The following is a 27,932-nucleotide window of genomic DNA, read 5'->3' on the forward strand; positions in this document are numbered from 1 at the left end:
CTCATCAACTGCCATTACAGGCAGTATTAAACGCAAAGGTAAAGGGACCCCTGACCATTAGGTCCAGTCGTGGCTGACTCTGGGTTTGCGGCGCTCATCTCGCTTTATTGGCCAAGGGAGCCAGTGTACAGCTTCCGGGTCATGTGGCCAGCATGACTAAGCCGCTTCTGGCAAACCAGAGCAGCGCACGGAAACGGCGTTTACCTTCCCGCTGGAGCGGTACCTATTCATCTACTTGCACTTTGATGTGCTTTCGAACTGCCATTACAGCCAGTATTACGCCAAGGCAAAATCTCCATATTCGTTTCAATGAACAAGCCAAGATTAACCAACATTTGTCCAAGTTAAAACAAGCAAACAAACGAAAACACTGTTCTTTGAAAATGGAAGCAAAAGCTCCTGATCTCTTTCTCACAGCCATGTCAGAGGGATGTGTAGGGGGGGGCACCCAGGCCCATACAGTAAGTTTTCCATGCGAATCAGACCCCCTGCCTAAGTCCTGTGTTGATTCCAGGACTGAGGAAGATACACCCATCTGCTCTCCCCAGTTCGCTGCAATTCAGGGAGAGGGGGAAAGCACTCACCACTGGGGAAAAAGCAAAGAGACCTTCAAAACCATTCTGAAAAGGTCAAACGCAAAGAAGCCTTTTCAGAAAGGCTCTCTGGCTACTGCACTTGCCTTGGAAACCCTCCAATATACAGCATGTTATAGTGAGGCATTTTGCCAACATAAGGCGATGGCTGCTACTCAAATATGGCGCAAGAGAGGTGCGAAAGAGCCACTGCTCTTCCCAAGGCAGGTTAATTCTGTGTCCAGGGCAGCTGTTTACCAGCTCCACCTGGTACGCAGGCTGAGACCCTACCTGCCTGCAGGCTGTCTCGCCAGAGTGGTGCATGCTCTGTTTGTCTCCCGCTTGGACTACTGCAACGCGCTCTACATGGGGCTACCTTTGAAGGTGACTCGGAAACTGCAATTAATTCAGAATGCGGCAGCTAGACTGTTGACTGGGAGCAGCCGCCAAGACCATATAACACCGGTCCTGAAAGATCTTCATTGGCTCCCAGTATGTTTCCGAGCACATTTCAAAGTGTTGGTGCTGACCTTTAAAGCCCTAAATGGCCTCGGTCCAGTAGACCTGAAGGAGCATCTCCACCCCCATCATTCTGCCCGGACACTGAGGTCCAGCACCAAGGGCCTTCTGACGGTTCCCTCGGCATGAGGTTACAGGGAACCAGGCAGAAGGCCTTCTTGGTAGTGGCGCCTGCCCTGTGGAACACTCTCCCACCAGATGTCAAGGCAATAAACTACTATTTTACTTTTAAAAGACACCTGAAGGCAGGGAAGTTTTTAATGTCTGACACTGTATTGTTTTTGATACTTGGTTGGAAGATGCCCAAAGTGGCTGGGGAGACCCAGTCAGATGGGCAGGGTATAAATAATAAATTATTATTATTATATTATAAGGCTAGCTCTCACCTAGCGCCAATGAAACGGGAAGCCTTAGATCAAGTAAATGATAATAAAATCCTAAACCATCAGTGCAACGTAGAATTTCACTGGGAGAGGGGGGGTCTGGCTTTGTGGTGGCTATCACACCACAACGTGGTAGATTTTCACAGCAAGGTGTTCTTGTTTTTACACGTTCTCAGAGTTTTGTGCATCACCAGTGCCGTGATTGGAGAAATTATAGGCGGCTGGTTGCCGGCAAGCAACAGCTGGAGGACAGTGATGCAATTTCCTGTGGCCTAAAGGCCAGGGCGCATTGCCTGCTACGTTGCAGAAAGGGAAACTCAAGACAGAATTTAAAAGAAAAATGCAAATCACGAACCCAGAACGGGATACGGTCCTACTCGTGTTGTTGTTTTTACTGCGCAGTCACTCGTTGAAAGCAAAGCCGAACATACGTATTGCAGTATCGCTAAACTGATTTTCAATTTGCAAAAAGGTAATTTATTACTACGTCGTGTTAAATAGCAAAGCTAACCTATACCTAAGCGGTGCGTCTATTGTAAGCAGAGGTGCCAAGGAAACTCGTCAAGCTTGGCCCAGATAGGAACTAAGAGGGCTGGTGAAGAGGAAAATTACCCGTTACCAGGGTGGATTTGATTTAAACCAAATCAATTTAAATCATGATTTAAATTACTAGTCAGTAAGGCTTGATTTAAATCATTTTTACAGAAAGCTTCAACCTTGCTGGCATCCTCTTAATAGCTACAACCATACAAAGGTTTCATTTTTGGAATAATAAATTTTCAGAGTAGTTTTTACAGTTATATCAAAAACTACTGATTTGGTTATACTATCAGAAATACATAGGCAGATAATTATGAAATTATTGTTTATATCTGGACAGCTTTTCTGCTGTACTTTATTGGAAGAAAAAAATAATGATTTCTTTAATAACCATTTCCAACAATTTATTTAACTAAAACAATAACATTATAGCAATGTATCCATGTTTGTTAACCAATGTGGTAGAATGGTTTTTTTAAAAAAACCAAAACCTTAGGACTGAGTTTTAGCACACGTGAAAAACTTAAAACAAATCCTTATTTGCTGATGAAAAGCCTTTGGACTATAACGTAACTTAAATAGAAAACTATCTTTAGAAAGGTTTTAGCTCCAAGAGCATTTTATTTTAAACAATCAGATTTAAATAATTAAAAAATCAGATTTTTTTAAAAAAATCTTTGCTTTTTATCCACCCTGCCTGTTACTCAATTTCTCCCCTGTTTGGGCTTTCAGATTTTAATCCAGTAAGAACAGCTTGTTTAATCCAACTGCCCCAGAAAACCACCCTGGAGCAAGAAGTTTTTTGGGGTGAGAGCCACTAGCAGTTTTCAGGGACACATCCTCTCTGTCTCCCTAGTTCATTCAAGCTGCTTATTACCACCAACTGTACCAGCAAGCAAGCCAGATTTAAAATGAAGGGACAAACACATTTTATGAAGGAAGTACTGAATTAATCTGAATGGCTCAGAAACAAGCAGAGCTGCACCTCTGTAGTGGTTTTTTTGTGGTGGTTTTTGAAACACTAGGCTCTTTCCGAGCCAATATAAACAGAGCCGACCTTTATCTAATTCAAAGTGTAGAGTATCTGTATGTTTAGACTTGTGCATGCAGAAAAAAAGACTGCCAGCCCTTTTCCTGATATACCCGAATCCTTTAGCTCCACTGAAAAACTAAGCAATATTCTGCCAAGTATTTCAACAATACAGTGGTACCTCTGATTGCGGACACAATCCGTTCCGGGGTGCCATTCGCACCCCAAAAAGTCCATAACCAGAGCAGGGCTTCTGCGCATGTGCGAAGTGTGATAGAGCACTTCTGCACGTGTGGCGAAACCCGGAAGTAAACACTTCCAGGTATGCCGCATTATTAACCCAAAAAAACGCAACATGAAGCGTTTGCAAGACTGTATATTGTTAAAAACTGGGAAGGTTCAGGGAGAAGTCAGATGAAAATATGCCTGATGTTACAAAAGAAACTAGCCTTTGCTAGTTTATTTCACAACTGAAATATTACTGTGGGTGTTTTAATTAACAGAAATTTACATAGTACAGTGGTACCTCGGGTTAAGTACTTAATTTGTTCTGGAGGTCCGTTCTTAACCTGAAACTGTTCTTAACCTGAAGCACCACTTTAGCTAATGGGGCCTGCTGCTGCCGCCACACCGCCAGAGCACGATTTCTGTTCTCATCCTGAAGCAAAGTTCTTAACCTGAAGCATTATTTCTGGGTTAGCGGAGTCTGTAACCTGAAGCGTATGTAACCTGGAGCGTATGTAACTTGAGGTACCACTGTAGTGGCAATGTTTCTGGTATGGAATAAGAATACAGTTGTACCTCAGAAGTCGAATGCCTTGCAAGTCGAACATTTTGGCTCCCGAACACTGCAAAGCTGGAAGTGAGTGTTCTAGTTTGCAAACATTCTTTGGAACCCAAACGTCCGCCACAGGTTCCTCAGCTTCTGATTGGCTGCAGGAACTTCCTGCAGCCAATCAGAAGCCACGCCTTGGTTTCCAACCGTTTTGGAAGTCGAACAGACTTCCGGAACGTATTCCGCTAAGACTTCCAAGGTACAACTGTAGTAGTTAGGCACTCACATCTGAAGTGTGCAAATTCAGCAATGTAATCTCTCCGAACCAGGGTTGCCTGCTTACAAGACCCACTTGTCAGCTATCGCCTGGGAGGATAGCTTTCTCCATGTCTCATTCTGTATTTATATAGAGAGCAAAAAGCCAAAGAGTGGTATCAACCACATCGGTAGGCATTAAAACTTTGGGACAGAAACTGCACAAGCCAGAAAGCCAAACTCTGGCTCACAAAGAGTCATTTGCCAAAGGCAAACAGATACAGTGATACCTCTAGTTGCAGACTTAATCAGTTTCGAGATGTCGTTCGCACCCCAAAAAGTCCAGAACTACAGCGCCTCTTCCATGCATGTGCGCAGCACAATCAAGCGCTTCTGCGCATGCGCAAAGTGCATAGATCGCTTTTGTGCATGTGCAAGGAATGCTTCTGCGCATGCATGCGTGGTGAACTTCCGGGTGTTTACTTCCAGGTTTGCTGCATTCGTAAGCTGAAACTCCGTAACGAAAGAGGAATGCAACTACAGGTACCACTGCACTGTCCCCAGATTTTCACTGCGCTTCCAAACCCCAAATGTAGCCATAGGGCAGGAGGGGAGGCTTCGCACATAACTCAATTCAGAAGCAGCTAGAAAAGAAGGAGAGGGTGAAGAAAGAGCTGGGGGGAGGGGGCTTTCCCCATCCTTTGAACCTCCCCCCCCCCCGGGGAAACCCAACAAACCTGCTGTACCTGGAACTGGTTTTGGAGACTGCACCTTTAAAGGGACACCTGAATGGGCAGCCTGAAGGAAGAACCACACACCTTGCGCCTGTCCGTAAAAAGCAAGTCTAGAGTGAGAGATTAGGGTGATGCCTCATTTCCAGAAACTCTTCCTGTTGCAAGACTTTTGTGGGCGAGCCGAGAGTTTGCATGGACTCTGAGTGAGAACCTGGGAGATTAAGAGGGAGGGTGTTTCTGAAAGAAAATGAATCAATGTTGATTTGCATATTAGTCACCTTGTATTAATGTGACATGTTTATTTGCAACTGTGTGTTTTTCTAATGTTTTGCTTAAGTTGTGCGTTGTTTCTTCTTGGGGGTTTTTTGTATACCGCTTAGAGGTATTTTTAATATATTAAGCAGTCGAGAAAATAAATAAGAGAGCAATTTTAGGACACTTGGGCTGGATGATGTATCAATACAACATCCCAAAATCAGTCTGAAGTCCACATCGTAGCAACGATTTCACAATATTCGGCATGGCAATACAGCGCAAATCACGATATGTGTGTCTGTGCTATGTAAAAAATTGTGGTATGGGAAAAACCATGAAGCCAGCCATCGCTTTTCTCATGATTCCTGATGCCCCTGTGTACTATAAAGTAACAATTGTAATATAGTATTTTAAAGGTAAGTAAAAATGTATCAGTTTTGGACCCCTAAGTAGCATCAGTTGCCAGAACATTGCCCCGTTCGCCTCTACATAGTTACACATCCTTATTTCAAACATCATGATATATCGGTATATCGTGATGTTTTGCTGCCGATGTATCACAACATTGAAAACCAGGCACCGCTCAGCCCTATAGAACACATAATCCTTTCCCTACAGGAAGGGTTTTGCTTTGCTTTTCGAAAAGTTTGCATTGTTACTACACTCAATCCAGATAAAACATGCCAAATTAAGCCTTGAATTGAAACTGCATACATGTTTGCCTGTGAGTGTGGGCTTATCAACACTTCTTGTCCTGTTGCTTCCACCCCAGGGAAAAATGCTCTTTTAGCGCTCAAGCAGAGCAAATTGCAATTCAGGTTCCTGCCACCGCCACCGATTGCCATTTGTTCCAAACTATCGCTAAAGAAGGGACACAGGTGGCGCTGTGGGTTAAACTACAGAGCCTAGGACTTGCCGATCAGAAGGTCAGCGGTTCAAATCCCCACGACGGGGTGAGCTCCCGTTGCTCGGTCCCTGCTCCTGCCAACCTAGCAGTTCAAATGCATGTCAAAGTGCAAGTAGATGAATAGGTACCGCTCCAGCGGGAAGGTAAACGGCGTTTCCGTGCGCTGCTCTGGTTTGCCAGAAGCGGCTTAGTCATGCTGGCCACACGACCCGGAAGCTGTACGCCGGTTCCCTCGGACAATAAAGCGAGACGAGCGCTGCAACCCCAGAGTCGGTCACGACTGGACCTAATGGTCAGGGGTCCCTTTACCTTTATCACTAAAGAGCAAGTTTTCCCTTGGAAAGGAGCAAAGGACAGAAACTGGTCGGACCCGTACTTTCTAAGCACACCACAAGCGGAAATGTAGATAATGCTTTAGGTTCATTGAGATGAGCGGGGCTTCCTTTTGAGTAAGTTCCTAATGTTTGATGTTGCATTGTGTTTTAATTTGTTGGAAACTGCCCAGAGTGGCTGGGGAAAACCAGTCAGTTGGGTGCCATATAAATAAATAATAATTATTATTAAGGTGTATTTTCCAATGTTGTCTCTGATCACCCTGTCTGAGAAAGAAAGAAAACTTCCCTTTTCAAGGAAAGTTGAAAAGTGTTTTGGTCCTTTTTTAGGTTTTCTTGGGGGGGGGGGGGAGATGTGTGAAACTTTGAATAGCACCAAGGAAACAGGCAGGGAGAATCCTCTCTCATGACAGAGCTCACGGTTACCCAATGAACTGCAGTATTTCACACCAAGGACAAAAGGGAAGAATTTCTCAAAACATGTTCACTGCCATGGGATATGGTGATGTTCAGATGGGTTTAAGGTAAAGGTAAAGGTACCCCTGCCCGTACAGGCCAGTCTTGCCAGACTCTAGGGTTGTGCGCTCATCTCACTCTAGAGGCCGGGAGACAGCGCTGTCTGCAGACACTTCTGGGTCACGTGGCCAGCGTGACAAGCTGCATCTGGCGAGCCAGCGCAGCACACGGAATGCCATTTACCTCCCCGCTGGTAAGCGGTCCCTATTTATCTACTTGCACCTGAGGGTGCTTTCGAACTGCTAGGTTGGCAGGCGCTGGGACCGAACGACGGGAGCGCACCCCATCGCAGGGATTCGAACCGCCGACCATGTGATCGGCAAGTCCTAGGCGCTGAGGTTTTACCTGCAGCGCCACCCGCGTCCCTCAGATGGGTTTAGGAGAGGTTTAAACCAATATGTGGATGATAGGTCTACTAGAAGTTATTATCCGCAGCAACTAAGTGCAACTGCCACACTTGAAAATAGTATATTTCTATCATCATAAGCAGTGTTAGAAACTCTAGATATACAGTGGTACCTCAGGTTACATACACTTCAGGTTACAGACTCCGCTAACCCAGAAATATTACCTCAGGTTAAGTACTTTGCTTCAGGATAAGAACAGAAATCGTGCTCCGGCGGCACGGCAGCAGCGAGAGGCCCCATTAACTAAAGTGGTGCTTCAGGTTAAGAACAGTTTCAGGTTAAGAACGGACCGCCGGAACGAATTAATTACGTAGCCAGAGGTACCACTGTATATAGCAAGTTCCCATGCTTTTATTAAGCAAGATTGGATAAATTGGCAAAGGGGAAAGTCTGCCCCTTGATAAACTTTACTTTGAGCCTAACTTTTGCATAACTTTTGCACTGTCTCTAGGCTATACTACTTCAGAGTACAGGTGTGTGCTCACATAATGGAATATCAATAATAATAATAATAATAATAATAATAATAATAATAATAATGTAGTACCATTAGCTAAAGTGGTGCTTCAGGTTAAGAACAGTTTCAGGTTAAGATCGGACCTCCGGAACGAATTAAGTACTTAACCCGAGGTACCACTGTATAAGCTAGGCGCCAAATGGCTGCCAGTCGCCAAAACAGAACGTTGTATTTTTCAGTAAGACTTTTTGCTTCTTCAAATTCATTCCGATTGTGCAGACAAAATATAAGGGAATTCTACAGGATGTGTTGCTGGTGTGTGAAAACAGTCAAAATCTAAGAATGGACCTCCAGATGGTGGAGACATCATCCTGGCGTCCGTGCATCTTCACCTGGTCGCAAGTGGCCTATAGCCATGTGCAAAAAGCGCCTGGCGAAATTCCAGCGCTGGTCATGAGCAGCATGCACTAACTATGCTGCTTGTTCGTATTATTTGATTTTAATTACGACTGAATGCAAACCAGACCAAAATCCCCAAGCCCAACAGGACAGCTGAAATCCCTCATCATGAGCTCCAACAAAATTGTCTCTCTTAAGAGGCTGTACTCCAAAATTCAGCCCAAAAAAAGGGGGGGAGGGATGCAAAAACCAATTACAAAACTTACAATTTAATCACTGGATAACCCAAATGCGTTTTTTATTTTGACTAGCACGCTCTGCAAGGGGCTGCTCTTTAAAAAGTGTTTAGAAACTTTCACCCAGAGACGAGGAATCTGTGGCCATGAGACGTTTGTTGGAGTGATAAAAACTTGGCAGAGATGTCCCTGTTTCCTCACAACAGGCTAGACTGACCACAGAGACCCCAGTGATTAAACCTTTTGCTGAGATTGCAGGCCGCCTTTTGCACATTTAAATACAAGACTCTTTTTCAGTAGGTTTTATTCCTGCTTGCCTTTTGCATTTAAGCAGCCTAGATGCACAGGCCTGCGCCACACTCTCTACTGTGAGGGAGAGCCGAAAATATCGAAGCGTGGTGCCAATAAGAGATGGAAATTTGCTTGCCATTCTTGAATATAAAAGAGTGTTCTGCTTTTATTATCAGTTTGATGACACTGCAGAAGCATCACTTTTCAAACTACTTTTAACTTCAGTCCTTGACATGGGCATGGTAAAAGGACTTCAGTAGCTACGACGCTTTTCATTTCCTCTCCCCAAACTGCTATAAGAATTTTATTTTTTTTTTTCAATACAGGAAAACTGTGAGGCTTTTCTAATGGAAAATTTTAGGGACTGGAATTTTGTACGCCCTTGATTATACAGATACAAAAAGGTTGTTGAAAATGGCAAGGGAATCCATTATAACGTTAGTTGCAAGTTAATGGCAGGTGCAAGCTGTTAATATGAGCCCGCTGCGCATTTCAGACTCTGGGGGGTGAAATACTAGATAAAATTATAGAATACCTGCCTCCTACCTTTTAATTGATTATGCTTGCAGGTTCAAAATTTACAGTGAATTGTACATAAAGAAAAAAGTGAATCAAGTCTTAAATATCTTTCTCCGCCTTGCAATTAGGACATATAAAATGTTTTGCTAATGCTGGGAAAAGTCAAAATATTTATCTTCCTAGCTTTCTGAGAGTGAAACATGTTTAAATTGGACCCGCACTGGAGGAACCAGGGCAGGCATAGGCAAACTCGGCTCTCCAGATGTTTTGGGACTACAACTCCCATCATCCCTAGCTACCAGGACCAGTGGTCAGGGATTATGGGAGTTGCAGTCCCGAAACATCTGGAGGGCCGAGTTGGGGATGCCTGAACTAGAAGCTTCTTCCACAAAACTGTCCAAAATGCCCCTTGAAGTTCCAATGTTCACTGCTGTAAGGCACACAATCTTCACTTGGGTTTGAAATGCAACACAACGCACACGGTCAAATGAGCTTTTGATACTATTCTTTGCAGTTTGCAGTCTTGTAAAACATTAAGCTAATTTATTCCGCCTTACAATGTTCTTCCGGTTTCTCTCAGCACAACGGCATCCAATTCCCTGTCCCAGGGTTTCTTTCTGAGCACCCACACACTATTCTGTGCCTCCTTCTCTGCAATCTCAAGACACTATAAACTGCAAGCGACTCGAAGATGTTATCTTGGGGCTGCTGCACCAAAGACAATTTCAGAACCCTCTAGCCATACATGCAGTAAGTATATAAGCATATCAGTGTGCTACAAACCAGCACCAAATGCTTCAGGACACATTCATCAGAACAACCAAAGTGTTTTTCAAGAGAAAAAGCTGGTTCCGAAATGTATTAATATACTAACATCCTACAGAGCATTCCAGCAAGATCCTAGCCCTGATTGCATGAGAACACAGCCTTATACAAGCACGTTAATCTCCAAGTACATTTCCATTCCCTAATACTAAACTAGCTTGCATAAAAGCATATTTTTTAAAATTGTTCACATCAAAATGCTTCACCCATTTTATAAGAAAAAAATATATTTCATAGGTGTGGTTTACTTTAAGTACTCCTGAAGACACTTTATAGACATTTATAGTACGTTTCCGAGCACAATTCAAAGTGTTGGTGTTGACCTTTAAAGCCCTAAACGGCCTCGGTCCAGTATACCTGAAGGAGCGTCTCCACCCCATCGTTCAGCCCGGACACTGAGGTCCAGCTCCGAGGACCTTATGGCGGTTCCCTCACCGCAAGAAGCAAAGTTACAGGGAACCAGGCAGAGGGCCTTCTTGGTGGTGGCGCCCGCCCTGTGGAACACCCTCCCATCAGATGTCAAGGAAATAAACAACTACAGTGGTACCTCGGGTTACAGACGCTTCAGGTTACAGACTCCGCTAACCCAGAAATAGTACCTCGGGTTAAGAACTTTGCTTCAGGATGAGAACAGAAATCGTGCTCCAGCAGCACAGCAGCAGGTCTCATTAGCTAAAGTGATGCTTCAGGTTAAGAACAGTTTCAGATTAAGAATGGACCTCTGGAATGAATTAAGTTCTTAACCCGAGGTACCACTGTATCCGACTTTCAGAAGACACGTGAAGGCAGCCCTGTTTAGGGAAGTTTTTAATGTTTGATGTTTTATTCTGTTTTTAATGTTCTGTTGGAAGCCACCCAGAGTGGCTGTGGAAACCAAGCCAGATGGGAGGGGTAGAGATTTATTATTATTATTATTATTATAGCAGCTCCTATGAGGCAATTGTGGGGAACAAAGGTCCCCGCTTTCCCAGGAAATCTAAGACTATGTTAACGCATCTGTCTTTGGCTCTGCCCTCTTGTTCTGGAAGACCAGGGGTGGTGGTGGAAGATGGCCCCAGTAGGAGGAGGAGACCTCCCAGCTTCTTCTGCATCCTGGCTCATCTCTGCCTCTTGACCCCTTCCTCCTCCTCCTCTCCTGCCTCTATTCTGGACTGCTCTCTGCCCCAGCCTCTTCCTACTCACTAAACCCTGTTGCCCCTTCCACTTCCAACACCTCCTCCTTCTAGTCTGCTCCCTCTTCTCCATCATCATCATCATCATCATCCCACCCTCACTCCCCAGGGCTCTGAGCCTTCTTCTCGCGGGGGTTCCCCAGCTGATGCCCCACCCACCCCATAGCATCCAGCCGGTCCATGATGCTTAAACAGATCCAATACTCAGGTTAGAAACAGGTCAATGGAAGTTGTCCCATGTGTTAATGCATTGCACTGTTCCATCACATGCTCAGACATCAGCCCCTGTAACGCAGCCCTGTATCAGGAAGTTTATATATGTTTGGTGTTTTATTATGCTTTTATATTTTGCTGGAAGCCACCAAGAGATGGGTGGGGTATTATTAGTATTAGTCTGAGCTGCTCTCTTCTCCTTCGTCATCATCCCACCACCAATCCCTTGGCTCTGAGACCTCTTCCCTTGGCAGGTTCCCAAGCTGGCGCCTCCCCCACCCCCACCCCTCAGCATCCAGCTGGTCCATGACCCCCCAAAATGGATGGGACTAGCATGAAGTTACGTAAACAGCAAATGACACCTTCGTTTTCAGCACGCATCTTATTGATATCCGTGCAACTCAATTTCTCAGTATGCATATTGTATCTCTTAGCCAAACAATTATTTGAGGTACTTGGTTGTAGCCCAGGCATAGGCAAACTCGGCCCTCCAGATGTTTTGGGACTACAACTCCCACCATCCCTAGCTAACAGGACCAGTGGTCAGGGATGATGGGAGCTGTAGTCCCAAAATAACTGGAGGGCCAAGCTTGCCTGTGCCTATTGTAGCCCAAGCCTGACTACAGCTTAAGAGTCTGGAGATCTCTGCTTATAATGTATATAAAAAATCATTGTAAGCAGGTCAAAATATTAGCAGGATTTTAAATACACTTGTAACATAACAGAATGTATAGGTAACTTAGGAAGATGAAAAACTGGAGAAGTATTGATATGCACTTGAAAATAGAACTAAAAGAACCCAGGGAAGGGATGGGGGTAAGCAAGGAGATTCAGAGTAATCTTGATATTTGGATTCTGTACTGTTTTTTGTTGCATGTTTATATTTTTTGAAAATCGAATAAAAATGATTTATACACACACACACACACACACAGAGAGAGAGAGAGAGAGAGAGAGAGAGTGGTACCTCTGGTTACGTACTTAATTCGTTCTGGAAGTCCATTCTTAACCTGAAACTGTTCTTAACCTAAAGCACCACTTTAGCTAATGGGGCCTCCTGCCGCCGCCGTGCAATTTCTGTTCTCATCCTGGAGCAAAGTTCTTAACCCGAGGTACTATTTCTGGGTTAGTGGAGTCTGTAACCTGAAGCGTATGTAACCTGAGGTACCATTGTGTCTGTGTGTGTGTGTGTGTGTGTGTGTGTGTAGATTAGATTAGATAATATAGGAAGTGTCTGGAAATTTCAGATGGTTCCCATACTTCCAGAATGTGTTTTCTCAACTGCAATATTGTACGGGGGGGGGGGGGGGGTCCTAGGCCATTTTAATACAGTAGCTGCCATGCATTCAAGAATTTGCTGCTGACGACTAAACTATGGAGACTGCAATTCTGTGCAGCTTTTCAGGGGGCAAGTCCTATGGAAATCAATGGGACTTTCTTCCAAATAAATAACTGTAGTTAGACTATGAATCCTGATAGCAGTATACCAATTACAATTATAATTATTATAATTATTTTATTATTTGTACCCTGCCCATCTGACCGGGTTGGCCCAGCCACACTGGGTGCCTTAAAAAGCACAGAAACAAAAGTACCAAAGGTTGGGCATTTCCTATTTTCTTCTTCTTCAATTTGGTCTGCAAATTGCTTGGGACAGGGATCTCTGTCTTTTGCTTTTTCTTATTTGTAGAACACCCTGCACACTCCTGGTGCTAAAACCATCGATCTATTTTAAGGATGTGCCTGCAGGATGAGCAGAACTGAATTCCAAGTTATAATTAAAATTATAAATTAAAGCGTTTTCCATTGGAATCATTTGTAAGCCGTAATTACTTCCACGGCAGCCCCATGCAACACAAACACTGCTTAGCATAAATAAATTTCCAGAGGGGCAGTCATGTCACTCCACTGCAGCACAGAGAGTCTTTTGCAACATGTTAAAGATTAACACATTTATTATGTCTTTTGTAGGCCTAAAATTCACATAAAGTAAAATCCCAAACCAGAAAGCATTATTTATACACACAGAATTATAAATTGGGGGGAGGGGGTGAAGAAGGGAAGGGAGAACAGAGAGGAGTGAGGCCAGCAGATAACAAAATGCAAAAAGGACAGAAACAATATCTATCACCGGTGCTTGAATTGAAATTACAGACTTTACAGGATGTTTGTGTTATCAGCAATACAGCCTGCTTTATTGTCACTAATTTGCTGTTACTTATCACTGTGTTCTTCCTTTCTGTTTTTGCATTTTGTTTTCCTCTGCCTCCCCCCTCCCCCCCCCCGCAACGCCTCTCCACCCTCTCACCATGTGTGCATATATGCCTGGCAATGTGGGATTATATCATATGTCTGATGAAGCGAGTGCTCAAAAAAGCTTATGCCAAAATAAACGTGTTAGCTTAAGGCGCTGCAAGACTCCTTGCTGTTTTCACTTAGCATAAAAGCAAGGATGGGTGTTGTGGGCACTCCCACTCCAGCCAACGTGGCCAAAGGTCAGGGATGGGCAAAAACTGTAAATCCAGGGACATCTGCGATGGCCATAGGCACCCTGTTCCCAACATCAAGGTCTTAAGTGCCCAAACATTCAATCAATGCAAACTAACCCTATCACTTTTTGGGGGACAGGAAGCTTTGGGGGGGGCAGGAAACACTCTAAGGCAGCATTTCCAAAACTTGGCCCGCCCGCTGTTTTGGGACTACAATTCCCATCATCCCTGACCACTGTTCCTGCTAGCTGGGGATGATGGGAGTTGTAGTGCCAAAACTTCTGGAGGGCCGAGTTTGGGGGTGCCTGTTCTGGTTCCTCCAGTGCAGGTCCAATTTAAACATGTTTCCCTCCCAGAAAGCTAGGAAGATAAATATTTTGACTTTTCCCTGCATTAGCAAAACATTTTATACATCCTAATTTTGGGAAACCCCTACTTAAAGAGGGTTGGAATGCCCTTTAGGATTCCAGCAAACGTTTGTTTTTTTTAAAGCAAACAAGCAGGAACTCCAAGGACTGTAACTAGGTTCTGTACTTAACAGCATTGGCTCCCAGTTCGTTTCTGAGCACAATCCAAAGTGTTGGTGCTGACCTTTAAAGCCCTAAACGGCCTCGGTCCAGTATACCTGAAGGAGCGTCTCCACCCCATCGTTCAGCCCGGACACTGAGGTCCAGCTCCGAGGGCCTTCTGGCGGTTCCCTCACAGTAAGAAGTGAGGTTACAGGGAACCAGACAGAGGGCCTTCTCGGTGGTGGTGCCGGCCCTGTGGAATGCCCTCCCTTCAGATGTGAAGGAAATAAGCAGCTATCTTCTTAATAATAATATATAACAATACAGCCACCCAATTGGAAGCCACCCAGAGTGGCTGGGGAAACTCAGCCAGATGGGCGGGGTATAAATAAATTATTATTATTATTATTATTTAATATTTTTTATGACAGTTGCTCCCATACACTTACACTGCAACACATTTCGAGTTTCCAGCAAGTTTAGTGCTTAGTCACTATATATTGTGGAAGCAAACGCCATTGTTTTAACAATGTGCTGTGCACACTTCCTTTACCTGTCCTGAATCTTCCAACAGAACAGGGTCCTAGGAGACGTCTGCCAAACATTTTCCGGAGCTTTATACACCCAAAGTGGCTTTTTAGCCGAATCTCTCTTTAGTCTGGGATAGCATTAACGCACCTGAAGACTACTTAAAATCTCAGCTGCACACCACAAAAGGCGCAGATTATATTAACACTACTGCGGAGTCTGAAGAGCTGAAATGAAAATCTTGCAGGAAACTGTGTTTTTATATTACAAACCGCCCTGTGATCTACAGATGAAGGGCAGTATAGAAATTTAATAATAATAATAATAATAATGCCTCGCCAAATGTCACAGAAACTTAAGCGTATTTATTAAGAACCAGCCCTGCTGCCCATTCCCCAAGCTCAACAGGGCATGCTCGGAAATTGCAGGCCAAACCTGAACGTTACTTGCTAAAACTATCTGTGTCGAGCAAGGCAGAATAGCAAGCCTGCAGTTGCTTTCTGTTTGTGTAATTTGGCAGATATTACAGAAGTCTAGCTCCAGTTGTAATCCATTAGATGCTGGAGTCCCAGCAATTTGACAACAACGCCTGCTGGGCTAGTAGCATAGGATGATCTTCAAATACTGGCAGCATAATGGCAATTTCTCTCTCCAGAAAGGGATAAAATATCAGTCCCTGCTCTCCAGCACACCCATGTGGTTTTTTGTTTTGCTTTTAACTACCGTATCTTCCATTGTCTTAAAACAAATGTTTGGGGCACAATATTGTGGTCCGCTTAAAAAGGTACATTCTGCTTCAGTAGCCTGGTGACAGAAACATACAGGCATTCCAACCAGAAAGTGTAATCTAGATAATTCACATACACACACCCCGAACAAGAACAGAACTGAATTCAAAATTCGGTTTTGGGTTCCTCTTCCGTAATACTTAATGCAATGTTTAAAACTCACAAGAAAGAAAGCTCTGTATTTATTTGTGCCCAGGGCAAGCAAGAGAAGCAAAGAATGGCCATCGCTGTCAAGGATACAGAACAGAAACTCTAACATCTAGAAGGTTTAACCATTTGCGGAAAACAAAATATTCACCCGGAGAAGAGAAACAGCCATGGATACTTAAAATGGAAGTAAAACCATCTGTCAACTGCAGTTTCTCTCACCAGGAGAGATCAGCAAAGCAGGCCAAAAGAAAAAAACCTTCACCAGGCAATTCAGGAAAGCATGATCATATATACATGCAATATTTTACGATGGGTGGTAAAGAAAGTGCAGGAGAAATTCCCTTCTCAGTATGGCTGCAAATTCTGAAGTACAACTAATTATTTTGCATTCACAAAAAAGCAGAACGTAAGAGGAATGGGGAATACCATGCCTTGGGTCTGGGCAAGTTTGTCACACGCTTTTAGGAGGCATTTCAAAGAGGAAACAAAAAGTATACCATGTGTCTCAATGCTAATTGTAACAGAAAGTTCATGAGGGAGACTACAAATTTCAGGCAAGAGTCTCAGGATTTATCTGAATTTCAGAAGCTTTCCACCTCACCAGAGAGAACGGAGCTTGCACCAAAACTCACAGAGCATAACACAAACGGCAAAGTGTGAGAAATGTGGAGCTGGGCATGGAATTTAGCATCCTGAAAATTGCACGTTTCCTTGAAGAGCCCTTGTGGTTGAGCAGATATATTTAAGAGTTCGTGTAGGCAATACTTGGAAGGGAATGCTGAGCAAAACTCCCAGTTAAGCATGGAGATTTGCTGTTTTCAACACTACCTATCCCCATAGCTGGGGGGGGGGGGATGTAATTATGCAAAATGTAAAAATTATGTGCGTGTCTTTAATTTGCATAATATAAACAGGTTATAGTATTGAGCTTTTATATTGTAGTTTTTTTGATACAGGGTGGTATTCAACTGTGTTTTACTCAGAGCTGACCCACCGAAATTAATACGACAATGTTAGGCTCATTAACTTTAATTGGTCTACTCTGAGCAAGATTTAACTGCATACCACCCACAGATTACACACAAACCTGACTAATAAAGGAGAGACATGTTCAAATGTCAATTGGCATTTTATTTATTTTATTTTAAAAAAAAAAACAGGCTATCTGGCTTTACTCAAGACTAATTTTTTGCAGTGCCGAAGCAGAATAAAAAGCCTTTTTTAAACACATACACAAATCCACTACAGCCGACAAGCATCACCACAAAAGAAAACATCAGTTCAAGTGTATCTACAAAACAGCTTTTGTAAGGGGAAATTTAAAGGGTATTTCAAACCCTTTAAATGACAATACAACTCTTTTCCATTCTCAAGGTCATTGACAATTGATCTCACTTGCCACACAGAGAAATATTAAAAGCAGCAACACAGAAAGTTGACTTACACCTGAAACACCAATGGAGTCTATTCATTCGGCTTTTAGACATAGGATTACTTAACAAACAAATACCTTTTCATTCAGGTATTTTGCTCCATCTGCTCAAGAGCTTCGGAACACATTTGATCTAGGGGTGAATTTACTATTATTATTTTCAAACTGGAAACAGATGCCTCTCAGCCTGCACAACTCAACTATTTACACATCTAGTCCCACCCTCTCTCCCCCCACACACCCCCTCCAAACATTCGATTCATCTTGCAAAGATCTGAAATCGTATGGGCACCACACATCACAGCTGTCAGGTAAGTTGGTGTACAACACACCAAGTGCAGCAAAAGGCCAAATGCATTTTGTCAACAGAATGCATATATCCTCACCCATCTGCATAAATGGAAATTCCATGCTTAATTATGCAGGGGGGCACTTGCAGAATAATTGCACACACACAAAATTCAGTCCTGAGTAGATCTGAACGTCATCTGTTTTTTATCCTTGACTAATACAGTAGCAATCGTGTGATGATCTTAACTGGCCACTAAAGCTGCAATCACATTTACACGACTTTGAATTTAACAGACCTTCCGAGTACTCATGCATTGGATTGAGCTGCAAGTCGAACAGTTTTGCTAAAATTTAAAACGGTTGCTCAAACACAAACGTGGAAGCAATTCGAAAATTAAACTTTTGCGCAATAAAACCAATGTTTAGAAAAAGCAGCTGATGCATTAAAAACCGGTACAGTGGTACCTTGGGTTACATACGCTTCAGGTTACAGACTCCGCTAACCCAGAAATATTACCTCGGGTTAAGAACTTTGCTTCAGGAAGAGAACAGAAATCGTGCTCTGGCAGCGTGGCGGCAGCAGGAGGCCCCATTAGCTAAAGTGGTGCTTCAGGTTAAGAACAGTTTCAGGTTAAGAACGGACCTCCAGAACAAATTAAGTACTTAACCCGAGGTACCACTGTATGGGGAAAAGAAGGATAGTAAAATCTGAATTGAAGAGCTGTAAGGAACCATGAGGGTCATTTAGTCCAACCCCCTACAATACAGGAATTTTTTGCCTAATGTGGGTCTTGAACTCACTATCCTGAGATTAAGAATCTCACACTCTACCAACTGAAGAGGACAAATATTCATACTTCATCGCCCCCGAAGTCCAAAATGCATTTCTTTTTTTTCTAAGAAAGATTTCCTCCTAAGTAAAAGTCATCGTTCTGTTATATTCTCTTTATATTAATCCTTTCTTGATTTTATTTTTTTAGCTGGGAGGGGGGTATAATATGACAGAAATGAAGTTAAATACCCATTACCAATCACCTCACATTGTTTATTTTAGTTTGCTGGTGTTCTCCGTTTTTGTTTTAAATTTCACCTTTGACCACTTCTGCTATCCGAAACATAAACCTACCATTCATTTTAAGCTGCTTGGGGATGCTCCTGCTGCCAGTAAACTATTACAGTGGTAACTCTACTTATGAACGTGATCCGTTCCAGGGTGCCATTCGCACCCTGAAAAGTACATAAGTAGAGTGTCACTACTGCGCATGCGCAAAGCGCACCTATCGCTTCTGCACATGTGCGAAGCGCGTAGATCGCTTCTACGCGTGCAGCGAACCCAGAAGTAAACACTTCCAGATTTGCTGCGTTCATAACCTGAAAGTTACGTAACCAGAGCGGTACGTAACTAGAGGTATGACTGTATTTGAATCCCAGAAACAGGGTAGAGGCACATACTTCAGGTTTGTGGGATACACTTTGAGGTTTCTTGTTTTACTAGAACCCCAAAACAGAGTCAGCAGCAAAAGACACGCTAAAGAATTCAGAGCTCGGGAATTTGTGTTGAATACCGGAACTGAGCCCCAACCTTTCCTAATTTCAGAAGCACAACCTGTGAGGAAAGGGGTAATTTTGTCAGGCGTTTTTTTAAAACAACTGGGAGTCAGAATCTTGGGTACTGCAGCAAAGTACCCAGAGATTGTCCAATAGGCAAACAGAGCAAAAGGCACTGGATTCACCAGAACACCAAGATGACCAATTCTGGTTCAGCTTTGCAAATGGAATGCAACTTTTTGTGCAAGAATAAAAGTTTGGCAGCTCGCAAATTGGAGTTATTGCTTCGTTACAGGGGCAGATCTTATCAGTTCAAGGTTTCTGTGTACATAACCTTGGGAACTTTCAATTCCTTGTCCTGTTCCCCATATGTATTAAGTCCCCATGTTGCACTTAAACAGACACACAAATTCCTCCCCCCTTTGAATTATCTGCCTCTATTCTCTACCTCTTCTCAAAGAGCCAAAGGTCCACCTTAATTTTAGTAATACAGGCTTGGTGTGGGCAGAAGGCAGATTTGTGTCTACTGGCAATTTCCTCCTCTTCAAATCCAGCTCCGACTGCTTTCTTTCTTTGCAACGTGGCATTTTCAATTTCTGCTCACTGCCAAGCCAATAACCTCTCCTCTGTGATTCATTTCTCTAAAGCAAGGCTGTAGGAGTGGTTGAGGGTAATGAGTCAAACTCTCAGCAGTAGACGTTAACAAAGTTGAGCCACTTGCTTCAACCAGTTGAAAGGCAAAAGAAGATTTCAACCGGCTATTTCCCCATTTATATTAGGAAAATAAAGATTCCATTCCTCTGGCTCTGCAAATTGACACATTACTCATCATGCTCTCGCTTGTACATTATGGTTAATTATGAAAGCAAGCTCAGATTACTTTATACAGACACCCAGGTGCTGTTTTTCTAGAAAAAGAGGTGCCGGAACTCACCCCTGGTTCTCTTATAATGGCAATGGTACCCACCTGAGAAGCGCCGAAATTGAGTTCCGGCTTGGAGGGGAACCATGAAGGCATCCCATAAATTGTGTCAGTAGCTCTGCTTAAGATGCCTCTTACCAACAGAAGAGAGCCTTTCTTACAGGACTTGCCATTCGAAAGGTTCCCCTTCTTACTTGAAATGCAAGCCGCACTCCATAATCTTGCTTGCAGAGCAGGCCAAACACAACCCTCCAACCTTAAACACTGTGGTCTGCCAGCTTGACAATACCGCCCACAGGTGGCAGAAAACAACATTTCTTGGAAGACTCCCAATGCACAGCTGCTGGGCTGAATTTCGGTCTTGCAGGCGACAAGTAATGAAACCCGGTTCTGGAGCTTGCTTCGAGTCTGCCCTTTAACAGTTCAAATGCTGTGAACCACTTTTCTAAAATCAAAGATACATGATGGAATCATTTAAACAGCAAGCGTTGACCGCGACAAAGCAGTCTAAGGGGATTTTTTTGCAATATAAAATTATGAAACCCTAATAAACTGGCTAAAGTTACTCTTCTGCACTCTAGATCAGTGTTTCCCAAACTTAGATCTCCAGCTGTTTTTGGACTACAATCCCCATCATCCTTGGCCGCTGGTCCTGCTAGCTAGGGATGATGGCAGTTGTAGTCCAAAAAACAGCTGGAGACCTAAGTTTGGGAAACACTGCTCCAATGCCAAAGTTTGTGGGAAATGAGAGTCCAGATTTCCAGGAATATCCTTCCCCTTGCAAAGAATTACTGTAGGATTTAAAGCAATGGTGGGGAATGTGTGGCCCGCCAGATGTTGCTGGACTCATCAGTGCCAGCCAGCTTGGCCAATGGTAAGTTCAAATTCGAATCTAGAAACATCTTCAAGGCCCAAGTTTCCCATTGCTAATTTAAAGTTACAGAGGAAGTCTATCCTGAGGGAAATATGCTGGCTGAAGTGATATAAATTTAATGGAAGTGTGCTATGTGTCACGAGAGAAGCAGATGTAACACAAAAGTTGGGGGGGGGGGGGTGTTTTCACATTCATCCCTGACTACCATTTCTTACCAGTTAGCTAAGAACAGGCGTGAAGACCTTTGGGCTTCCAGCTGTTACTGAGCAACTCCCACCATCCCTGGCTATTGGATATGCCAGCTACGGTCAAGAGTTGTAGTTCAGAAACATCTGGATGATCAGATGTTGCTGTCATAGAGGAAGGGCGGTGCTTTAAAGAAGACTTGCCTCATCAGCTGCACAATCTGACGGATGCTAAATAATGCTCACTGCTTTCAATGAAATTTAGGCCCCAGCAAGCTGTGTAAGGCTGTTCTCCGGAGCTAACGAACAATGTCAGTTCAGATCAACAGAACTTGACTTTAGTATACGCCCCATTAACTATACAGTTTTGGAAAGGACACCACCAGTTTTGTGGCCAAGCATTTAAACGCAGTCCTCCTGCAGACTTGAGAAGACGCTATCTTTCCCATGCAAGCTCGTTCACTCAAATATTGCCTCCGATCCAAGACTCTAGCAAACCTCATCTCTTTGTGATCTTAAGCCATCTGCCTCTCCTGAACTCTACTTCCAATTATGCTGAATGGTTTTCAGCTGTACTGAAAGAAACCTGCATATTTCCCATAGCCAAACCAGAAGACCTGAGAAAGCCCCAGTCTCAAAAGGTCTAACTACAATAATTTCCCCCTAAAAGGAAATTAAAGCTCAGCACCTGCATCTGCAGCCTTTAGCAAGAGATTCCTTCTAATATCAGTAAGGACTGAAAGTCAATGTGGATTTCTGGAGTAATTTCAGCAAGATGGCACTTAGGAATAGTACACTTGCCTCTCTAGAAGCAAATGTGTGCAGCCACACACACAGGGAGAATTTGCCTCCACCTGAAAGAAAAAGGACCCCCCCCCCCCCAACATTCAGCTCTTATTTTAAAAGAATACCCAAGTCTTTTGATGGAAGGAAAAAATCTGCACACAGGATTTTAAACCTGCTCCTGACTTTCAATATTGTGATCGGGGAGCACAACAAGCATTAGGATGACTTGGGATTTTTCAAGCATGTCTCCTCAGAAGGAAGCCCCACTGACGCTTATCTCCAAGCCCAAGGTTGCAACCTTAATGTCATTAAGAATTGCACTGAATACATTAAACACCTTCATTCTCAAGGTTCTGAGTCAAACAGCAGTTAATAATAGCTAATGTTGACTATTAGCTGCTTTGATTCCCGATAGCAAAAAAAATAATAATCATTAAGTTGTTGCAAAGGGCCTATGGGGCTGCACGCAGAGAGCTGTTCACACAAGAGTGCAATCTGACGGGCTACAGCCTCCTCTTTGAAGTTTGGAGTGCACCTCCTTGAGCTCTCATTCCAGCTTTGCCCAATGTGCTGATGAATATATATATATAATTCTGGAAATCTGAAATACAGTACTTGGTCTCCACATACTGTAATGCCAACACAGCATTCTGCAAGGGGGGAGAATCAGGAATTCTGCACGTACAGAGAACACTGCCTTTCACAAAGTGGAGACTATTGGTTTTATTTCTCTACAATAACTGGCACCAGCTCTGCAGAATTTCTGGCAAGAGCTTCTGCCAGTCCGACTTGGAAGTTGCAAAGGGGTTAGACCTGGGATTTTCCACGTGCAAAGCATGCACTCTTACCAAAGATTTACAGCCCTTCCTGGAATATGTGCAAATGAACATATGCCCTCTGGTTTGCATACCAGCTTACAACTCTGGCACTCCCAGAAGCCACACGTTCACACGAAATCCTGATTTTCAAATGCACCTTTACCCAAGCCACTAGCAAAGAGAACGACCTTCACCAAGAGAAAGAAAAAGCAAGGAAACAGAAACTTAAAAATCGCCATCCGCTTCTCAACCCCTCCCCAACCCACCAACACACCCCCTCGCCCCCCAGGAAACAAAGGGGGGGACCAGCCGTTCACAGCTCCACACAAACAGGCTTGTTGGCTAGCTGGAAAGAAATGAAACATTTACTTCTCGAGGATAAACAGCTAACCTGACCAAGGTCAAAAAAGGCGACGGTCTTCTTCCGACGTTCTGGCGCCCTTCCGAAGGAACCCTGCGGAGGACGCGGGGCGGCGCGCGCGCACCTGCCTTTACCCTACCGCAGCCAACTGCTTGCAGCTGCGGCCGCCTCACCTCACACCTGCGCGCGCGCGCGCGCTGCTAAGGAGGGAAGGGAGGGCGCTAATCAGAGGCGCCAGGCGCGCCAGGGGAACCACGCGCGCGGCCACTTTAGCCCCTGGGCTGGGCTCCTCCGCCCCGCCTTTCCTCCACGCGCAACCCCAGGAAGGGCGCAAACGACTCCCTGCAACCGGAGACCTGTTACTTTCGCACCAACGTTGAAAATCGCCCCCGTTTTGCAAACCCGACGACAGCCCCGCGGCTACTACGAGAAAGGAAGAAGAAAAAGCATTGCCCAAGCAAGGTTTCCTTTGCAACGACTTTATGACCTCCCTGTTGTAAGTTCTCCTAGCCAGACAGCCGTTGCAAGCTGTCTCCGGGAGGCCCCGCCGAGCTCGGCACGGCCTGCTCTCCAGAAACTGCACATGCGGTCCCATTATAACTGTGCAAGTTAACGCGAGGTCGGTGGGGCTTTTCGTTTCGAAGAAACGCTGTCCATTAACACCTGCATCTGACCAGATCCGGATGGAGTTACGCACCGCACGGAACCTTGCGGACTTGGTTTAGATTTCGCGTCTGCAAACGGTCCGACGCCACTGCAATGCCAGCGACGTTTTCCAAATTAAGTACGACATAAACCTATATGCATGGCTATGCAGAATCACGTCAGCCTTACTCTCCGGTAGACGTCGAGGATTGCAAACTAAAACCGTGTCCCCAACGCATACTGCTTTGGAAGGCCTACTGAAAGAAGCGAGGCGTCTTTGCAAGTGCGCACAGGATTGGCCTAAAATCCTGTTTCGCTTTCAGTACCGATAAATAGTATGTATGTCGATGTACGACAACCCCCTGCCTCTTAAAAAGCAATCCAAGACTTAATGCAATATACTAACTTTGCAGTGTCTGCTAGCGGTCATCACAGCCGGTCGTGCACCCTTGCAGAAATAAAATAAAATCTGGCCTCCGGCGTTTTTAGTGCAAGAATACTCTCGGTGCAAGCGAGCAACGTCCTAGCACAGAACTCCAGTCGGGCGCCGGCGGGAAAAATAAAATAAATGAACGGCCCCCTGGAGCAGTTTTTGAGTGACAACAGGGGGGTGCTCTCGAAGTGCGCCTGCGCCACTGTGGGGAAGGCGGGCTCAATCCAACCCCAAGTTAAGCTCCATATTTAAGCTTGAAAGACAGGTTGTGGGGGGCGGGTTGGAGTCCCCCCCCCCCCCGCTTAGTGTAGGAATTAGGAGACCCTTAGCTCTGGACCTAGTGCAACAGCAGCTCCATTTCGAGAGCCTAATGTGATGCTCTGTAATTTCTGGAAGCCTTGGCGCCGAGTTTATTTCTGCTGATGCCCCAGATGACCATTGATATCACAGGCTCGTCAAATGGGTGGGACCCAGCCAGCTTCCAGCCTGATGCTCCCAAGGCCCCAGTTTCTCCCCCCTACAACTTGCTGCCCTCCAGATGTTAAGACACCAACTCCTATCAGCTCCAGCTAAGATGATCAATGTTCAGGGATGCTGAGAGTTGTAAGTCCCAAAGTTAGGTGGGGAGATGCGCCAGGTTGGGGGGAAACTGACCAATTCTATGTACGCTTGCTAGAAAATAAATCCTGCTGAAATTAATGGTGTCAGATGGTGAATATGGTCGTGGGCTTGCTCGGAAACAATTTCCTTTGTTTTCCATAGGAATTAATTGCACGTGGCAACAGTGTAATAAATAAAATCAATGGCTTTACTTCTGGGAGAAGGTGGAATAGGATCGGGCTGTTAGAAGGCCATCCGAAGCTCCGGGGGTGCCAACTTGAATGAAATATTGGGGGGACCAGGCAAGCTCCGCCCCACAGAATCAATCACATGACAAGGACACCATTTGAATGGCAATGTCCATTACAACTTTTAGAAGACCTCTGAAGGCCGCCCCGTATGGGGAAGGTTTTAATGTTTGACGTTTTATTAGGTGTTTATATTTTCCTGAAAGCCACCCAGAGTGGCTGGGGAAACCCAGCCAGATGGGCGAGGTATTAATAATAATAATTACTACTACTGTAGTAGTACTACTACTACTATTAGGGACCGGCCCCCTGAAATACTTTATTGGGGGGACCTCGGCCCCTAGGAGTTGGCTCCTATGCTAAGCTCACAGCCATACATACTTGGAGGAAAATATTTCCGAGTTACATGGCGCTTACTCGCAGTTGGAGGTGCGGAGGGTTACAGCCATGGAATAATATGCGCAATTATAAGGAAGCCAACCCCGTTGGAACTAATGCGGCCCAATCCTAGGCATGCAGGCGTGGTGGGCACAAGTCCCACTAAACTCATTAGCACCGACTTCCAAGTGCACAGAATCGGGCTGCGCGGCTGTATAACCGAACGCTTGGTACAATTTAGTGTGCACACTTCCTTGGGAGTAATGCGCCCCTATACTCGACGAGACTTCCTTCAGCTTAAGCACGGGAAGCCAGTAAGCAGCTAGACCTGATTTTGGAAGCCGTCCTCGTACAGCTCAAGTCAATGACTCCAGAGTAAACTGTGTCGAACGAGCGCCTTTTTGGCTGCAATCCACCAAGCCTCTTAACTCTGCAGAACATCTCGTGAAAGATTAATGGGAGACTGGAGCTACGTGAAGGGAAATCGTTGGTGGCTCTCGTCCATAAAGCACTTAAGCCGTCATGCCAAGATTCGCCGGTCTGAACAAAAGAGGGGGGCGGGTTGCAGGCATCCTGCCTTAAAAACATGTTTAGCTTTCAGCTGCCTTAAGTGCTTTCTAGATAGGTGTGGTCATGGCCCTGTGCGCCGTCTTTCTCACCAGCGACTTCTAAGGAGTTGGAAAAGGGGTTTGACTGTCTTCAAGGGCATTGGAGGGGCATTGTGGAGACCTCCGTCCTTGTCCAACCCTCCGAATACGGAACAGCAGCGCCCCTCAGATCCAGAAAGCAGGAGCCGAACTGCAGCCTCGACGCCCCCCCCCCTCTCTCTCCAAGGACCGCGCGCAGCAGCCCACTTCACCGGGAAACAAGCCCCACCGAGTTCAGTGGGGCTTGGGCCCACCACGGAAAATGATGGCAGTCTCGCCTAGGCGAAGGCAGCAGCTTGGGCTGACTCCTTTGGGGGGTCAACGGGCCTAAAGCTCGGTTGAAATTCAAGAAGGGCCGGATTAAGTGGCTTCAGGATCGCGCGCGGTCCGCGCCAGCTGGACCGCACCTAGAGCACGCCGTCGGCGCAGGAAATCACGGGAGACAAATTCAGAAGGGCAGCTTTGTAGCGATTCAATAAATCGGCAGCAGCTCTCCTAAAAACGCGGAACGACCGAGTCCTGCCCTCGAGGCAGCTCTAAATCCCACCGACTACAACAGCATTATTTGCTACCGGCTTCCGCCATACATAGCTTGACCTTCACCAGACAATTAGGTGGCATTGCTCGCACCTGCCCCCCTAGCGGAGTCCTTCCTTCCTTCCTCGGCCAGGAGGCTGATCTCCTTCACCTGCAGCCTTGCGCAGGGGAGGTTTAGCCGGCGCAGAGCCGGGATGGAGGCTCCCTTAAAGCGGCGCGCCCTTGAAGCCCCCGAGACGCGCTCAGCGCAGGCCTACAGCCCGGTTTTACTAGGAAGAGCTGCTTCGGAGTCACCTTGGCCATCTTACTCCCCAAAGCAGAGCTGCTTCTGTTGCGTGGTGGAGAGAAGAGGGCAGATAAGGTCCGCGTGGCTTCTTGGGGAGGGAAGGGATCTACCCAGAGGCCATATGCTCCCACCCACCAAAGAAACAAGTAGCTCCTTAGGAGGCTGCCTCGCCCAGGCAGTCTGCCATGGGTCCCATCTTGGCCAGTGTTGCTCACATTGACAGGTAGCGGCTTTGCAGAGTTTCAGACACGCCCGACCTCCTGATGAAGGGCTTGAACGGGGAACTTTCGAGCGTGCAAAACATTTGCCCTATAGCACTTTCACCTGGCCTTCTTCCGTAGCATATATAAGCTTTCCACGTTTTTACTGCAACTACTGATGGTGGCCACCCGTCTCCCAACCATCTGTATTGGGGTGGTTGTACCCCTACGTAGCCCCAGTACTTCAAATATTAAGTACGCTCGGTTGTAAGTGCCAACGGTCACGCTGAGCTTGGATTCTATACGGCTCTCTCTCTTTCTCTCTCTCTCTCTCTCTCTCTCTCTCTCTCTCTCTCAAAAAGCGTGCCTTCCACAAAGAGAGCAGCTCAACTTCCCAGCGTTGAGTGCCTGGCAATGTCACTTTGCAGCGTGGCCTGAGAAGGAGAGATTTAAAAGCCAGCCGAGCTGGCGCAGGGAGACGAAAGACCAAGCGGGGTTTTTTTGGGGGGGGCACTACCAACACGAAGCACGTTCCAAACCCCTCCAGAAGAAGGTTCCTTATTACACTGAGCCTCGTTTAAAGTAAGAAGGGCAGAGAGGCCCTCTTGGGAAATCTGACGTTGCCAAACCCCTCAGCCACTTGCTCCAGATGAGTCCCACTAATGTCTCCCCCATCGCCGCGGCCAGAGCTTTGAACACTGTAGCCTTGCGCGCGCCTGAGCGCATCCCGAGGCTGTGCAGGGCGAATAAAACGTCGTCTGATATTCTGAGCAATATCTGATAAGCAGGCTCCAAGGCATGCAAGGGGTGTGCTTCAAAAATATAACACACTGACTCTACCTGGGTTTCTCTCTCTAGTTCTACGTAGTCGCCCCCGCAAAAAAACCCCCCACAACACCACAAAAACCCACCCACCCTGAAGGCAGCTGGTTAAAAAACA

At 45.3% G+C, this 27,932-nt stretch overlaps 1 protein-coding gene across 10 annotated transcripts in view; it reads right to left on the minus strand.

Moving 5' to 3' along the window:
• The window catches only part of ELAVL2 (ELAV like RNA binding protein 2), a 164,581-nt gene that overhangs the window by 106,683 nt on the left and 29,966 nt on the right, over positions 1–27,932 (minus strand). For 2 of the 10 annotated variants that reach the window (XM_081845389.1, XM_081845397.1), the window contains exon 1: positions 24,070–24,241. The exons of 3 other annotated variants lie outside the window; for them this stretch is intronic. In XM_081845389.1, the coding sequence (XP_081701515.1) occupies positions 24,070–24,093 (24 nt within the window). In that variant the 5' untranslated portion in view covers positions 24,094–24,241. Of the gene's footprint in view, positions 1–23,048; positions 23,291–24,069; positions 24,243–27,932 lie in introns of those variants that run through there. 5 more of the 10 variants (XM_081845391.1, XM_081845398.1, XM_081845401.1 and 2 more) reach the window with 4 other exon arrangements.

This window comes from Podarcis erhardii (genome assembly GCF_964252035.2).
Source record: "Podarcis erhardii genome assembly, chromosome: 17".
NCBI lineage: Eukaryota > Metazoa > Chordata > Lepidosauria > Squamata > Lacertidae > Podarcis > Podarcis erhardii.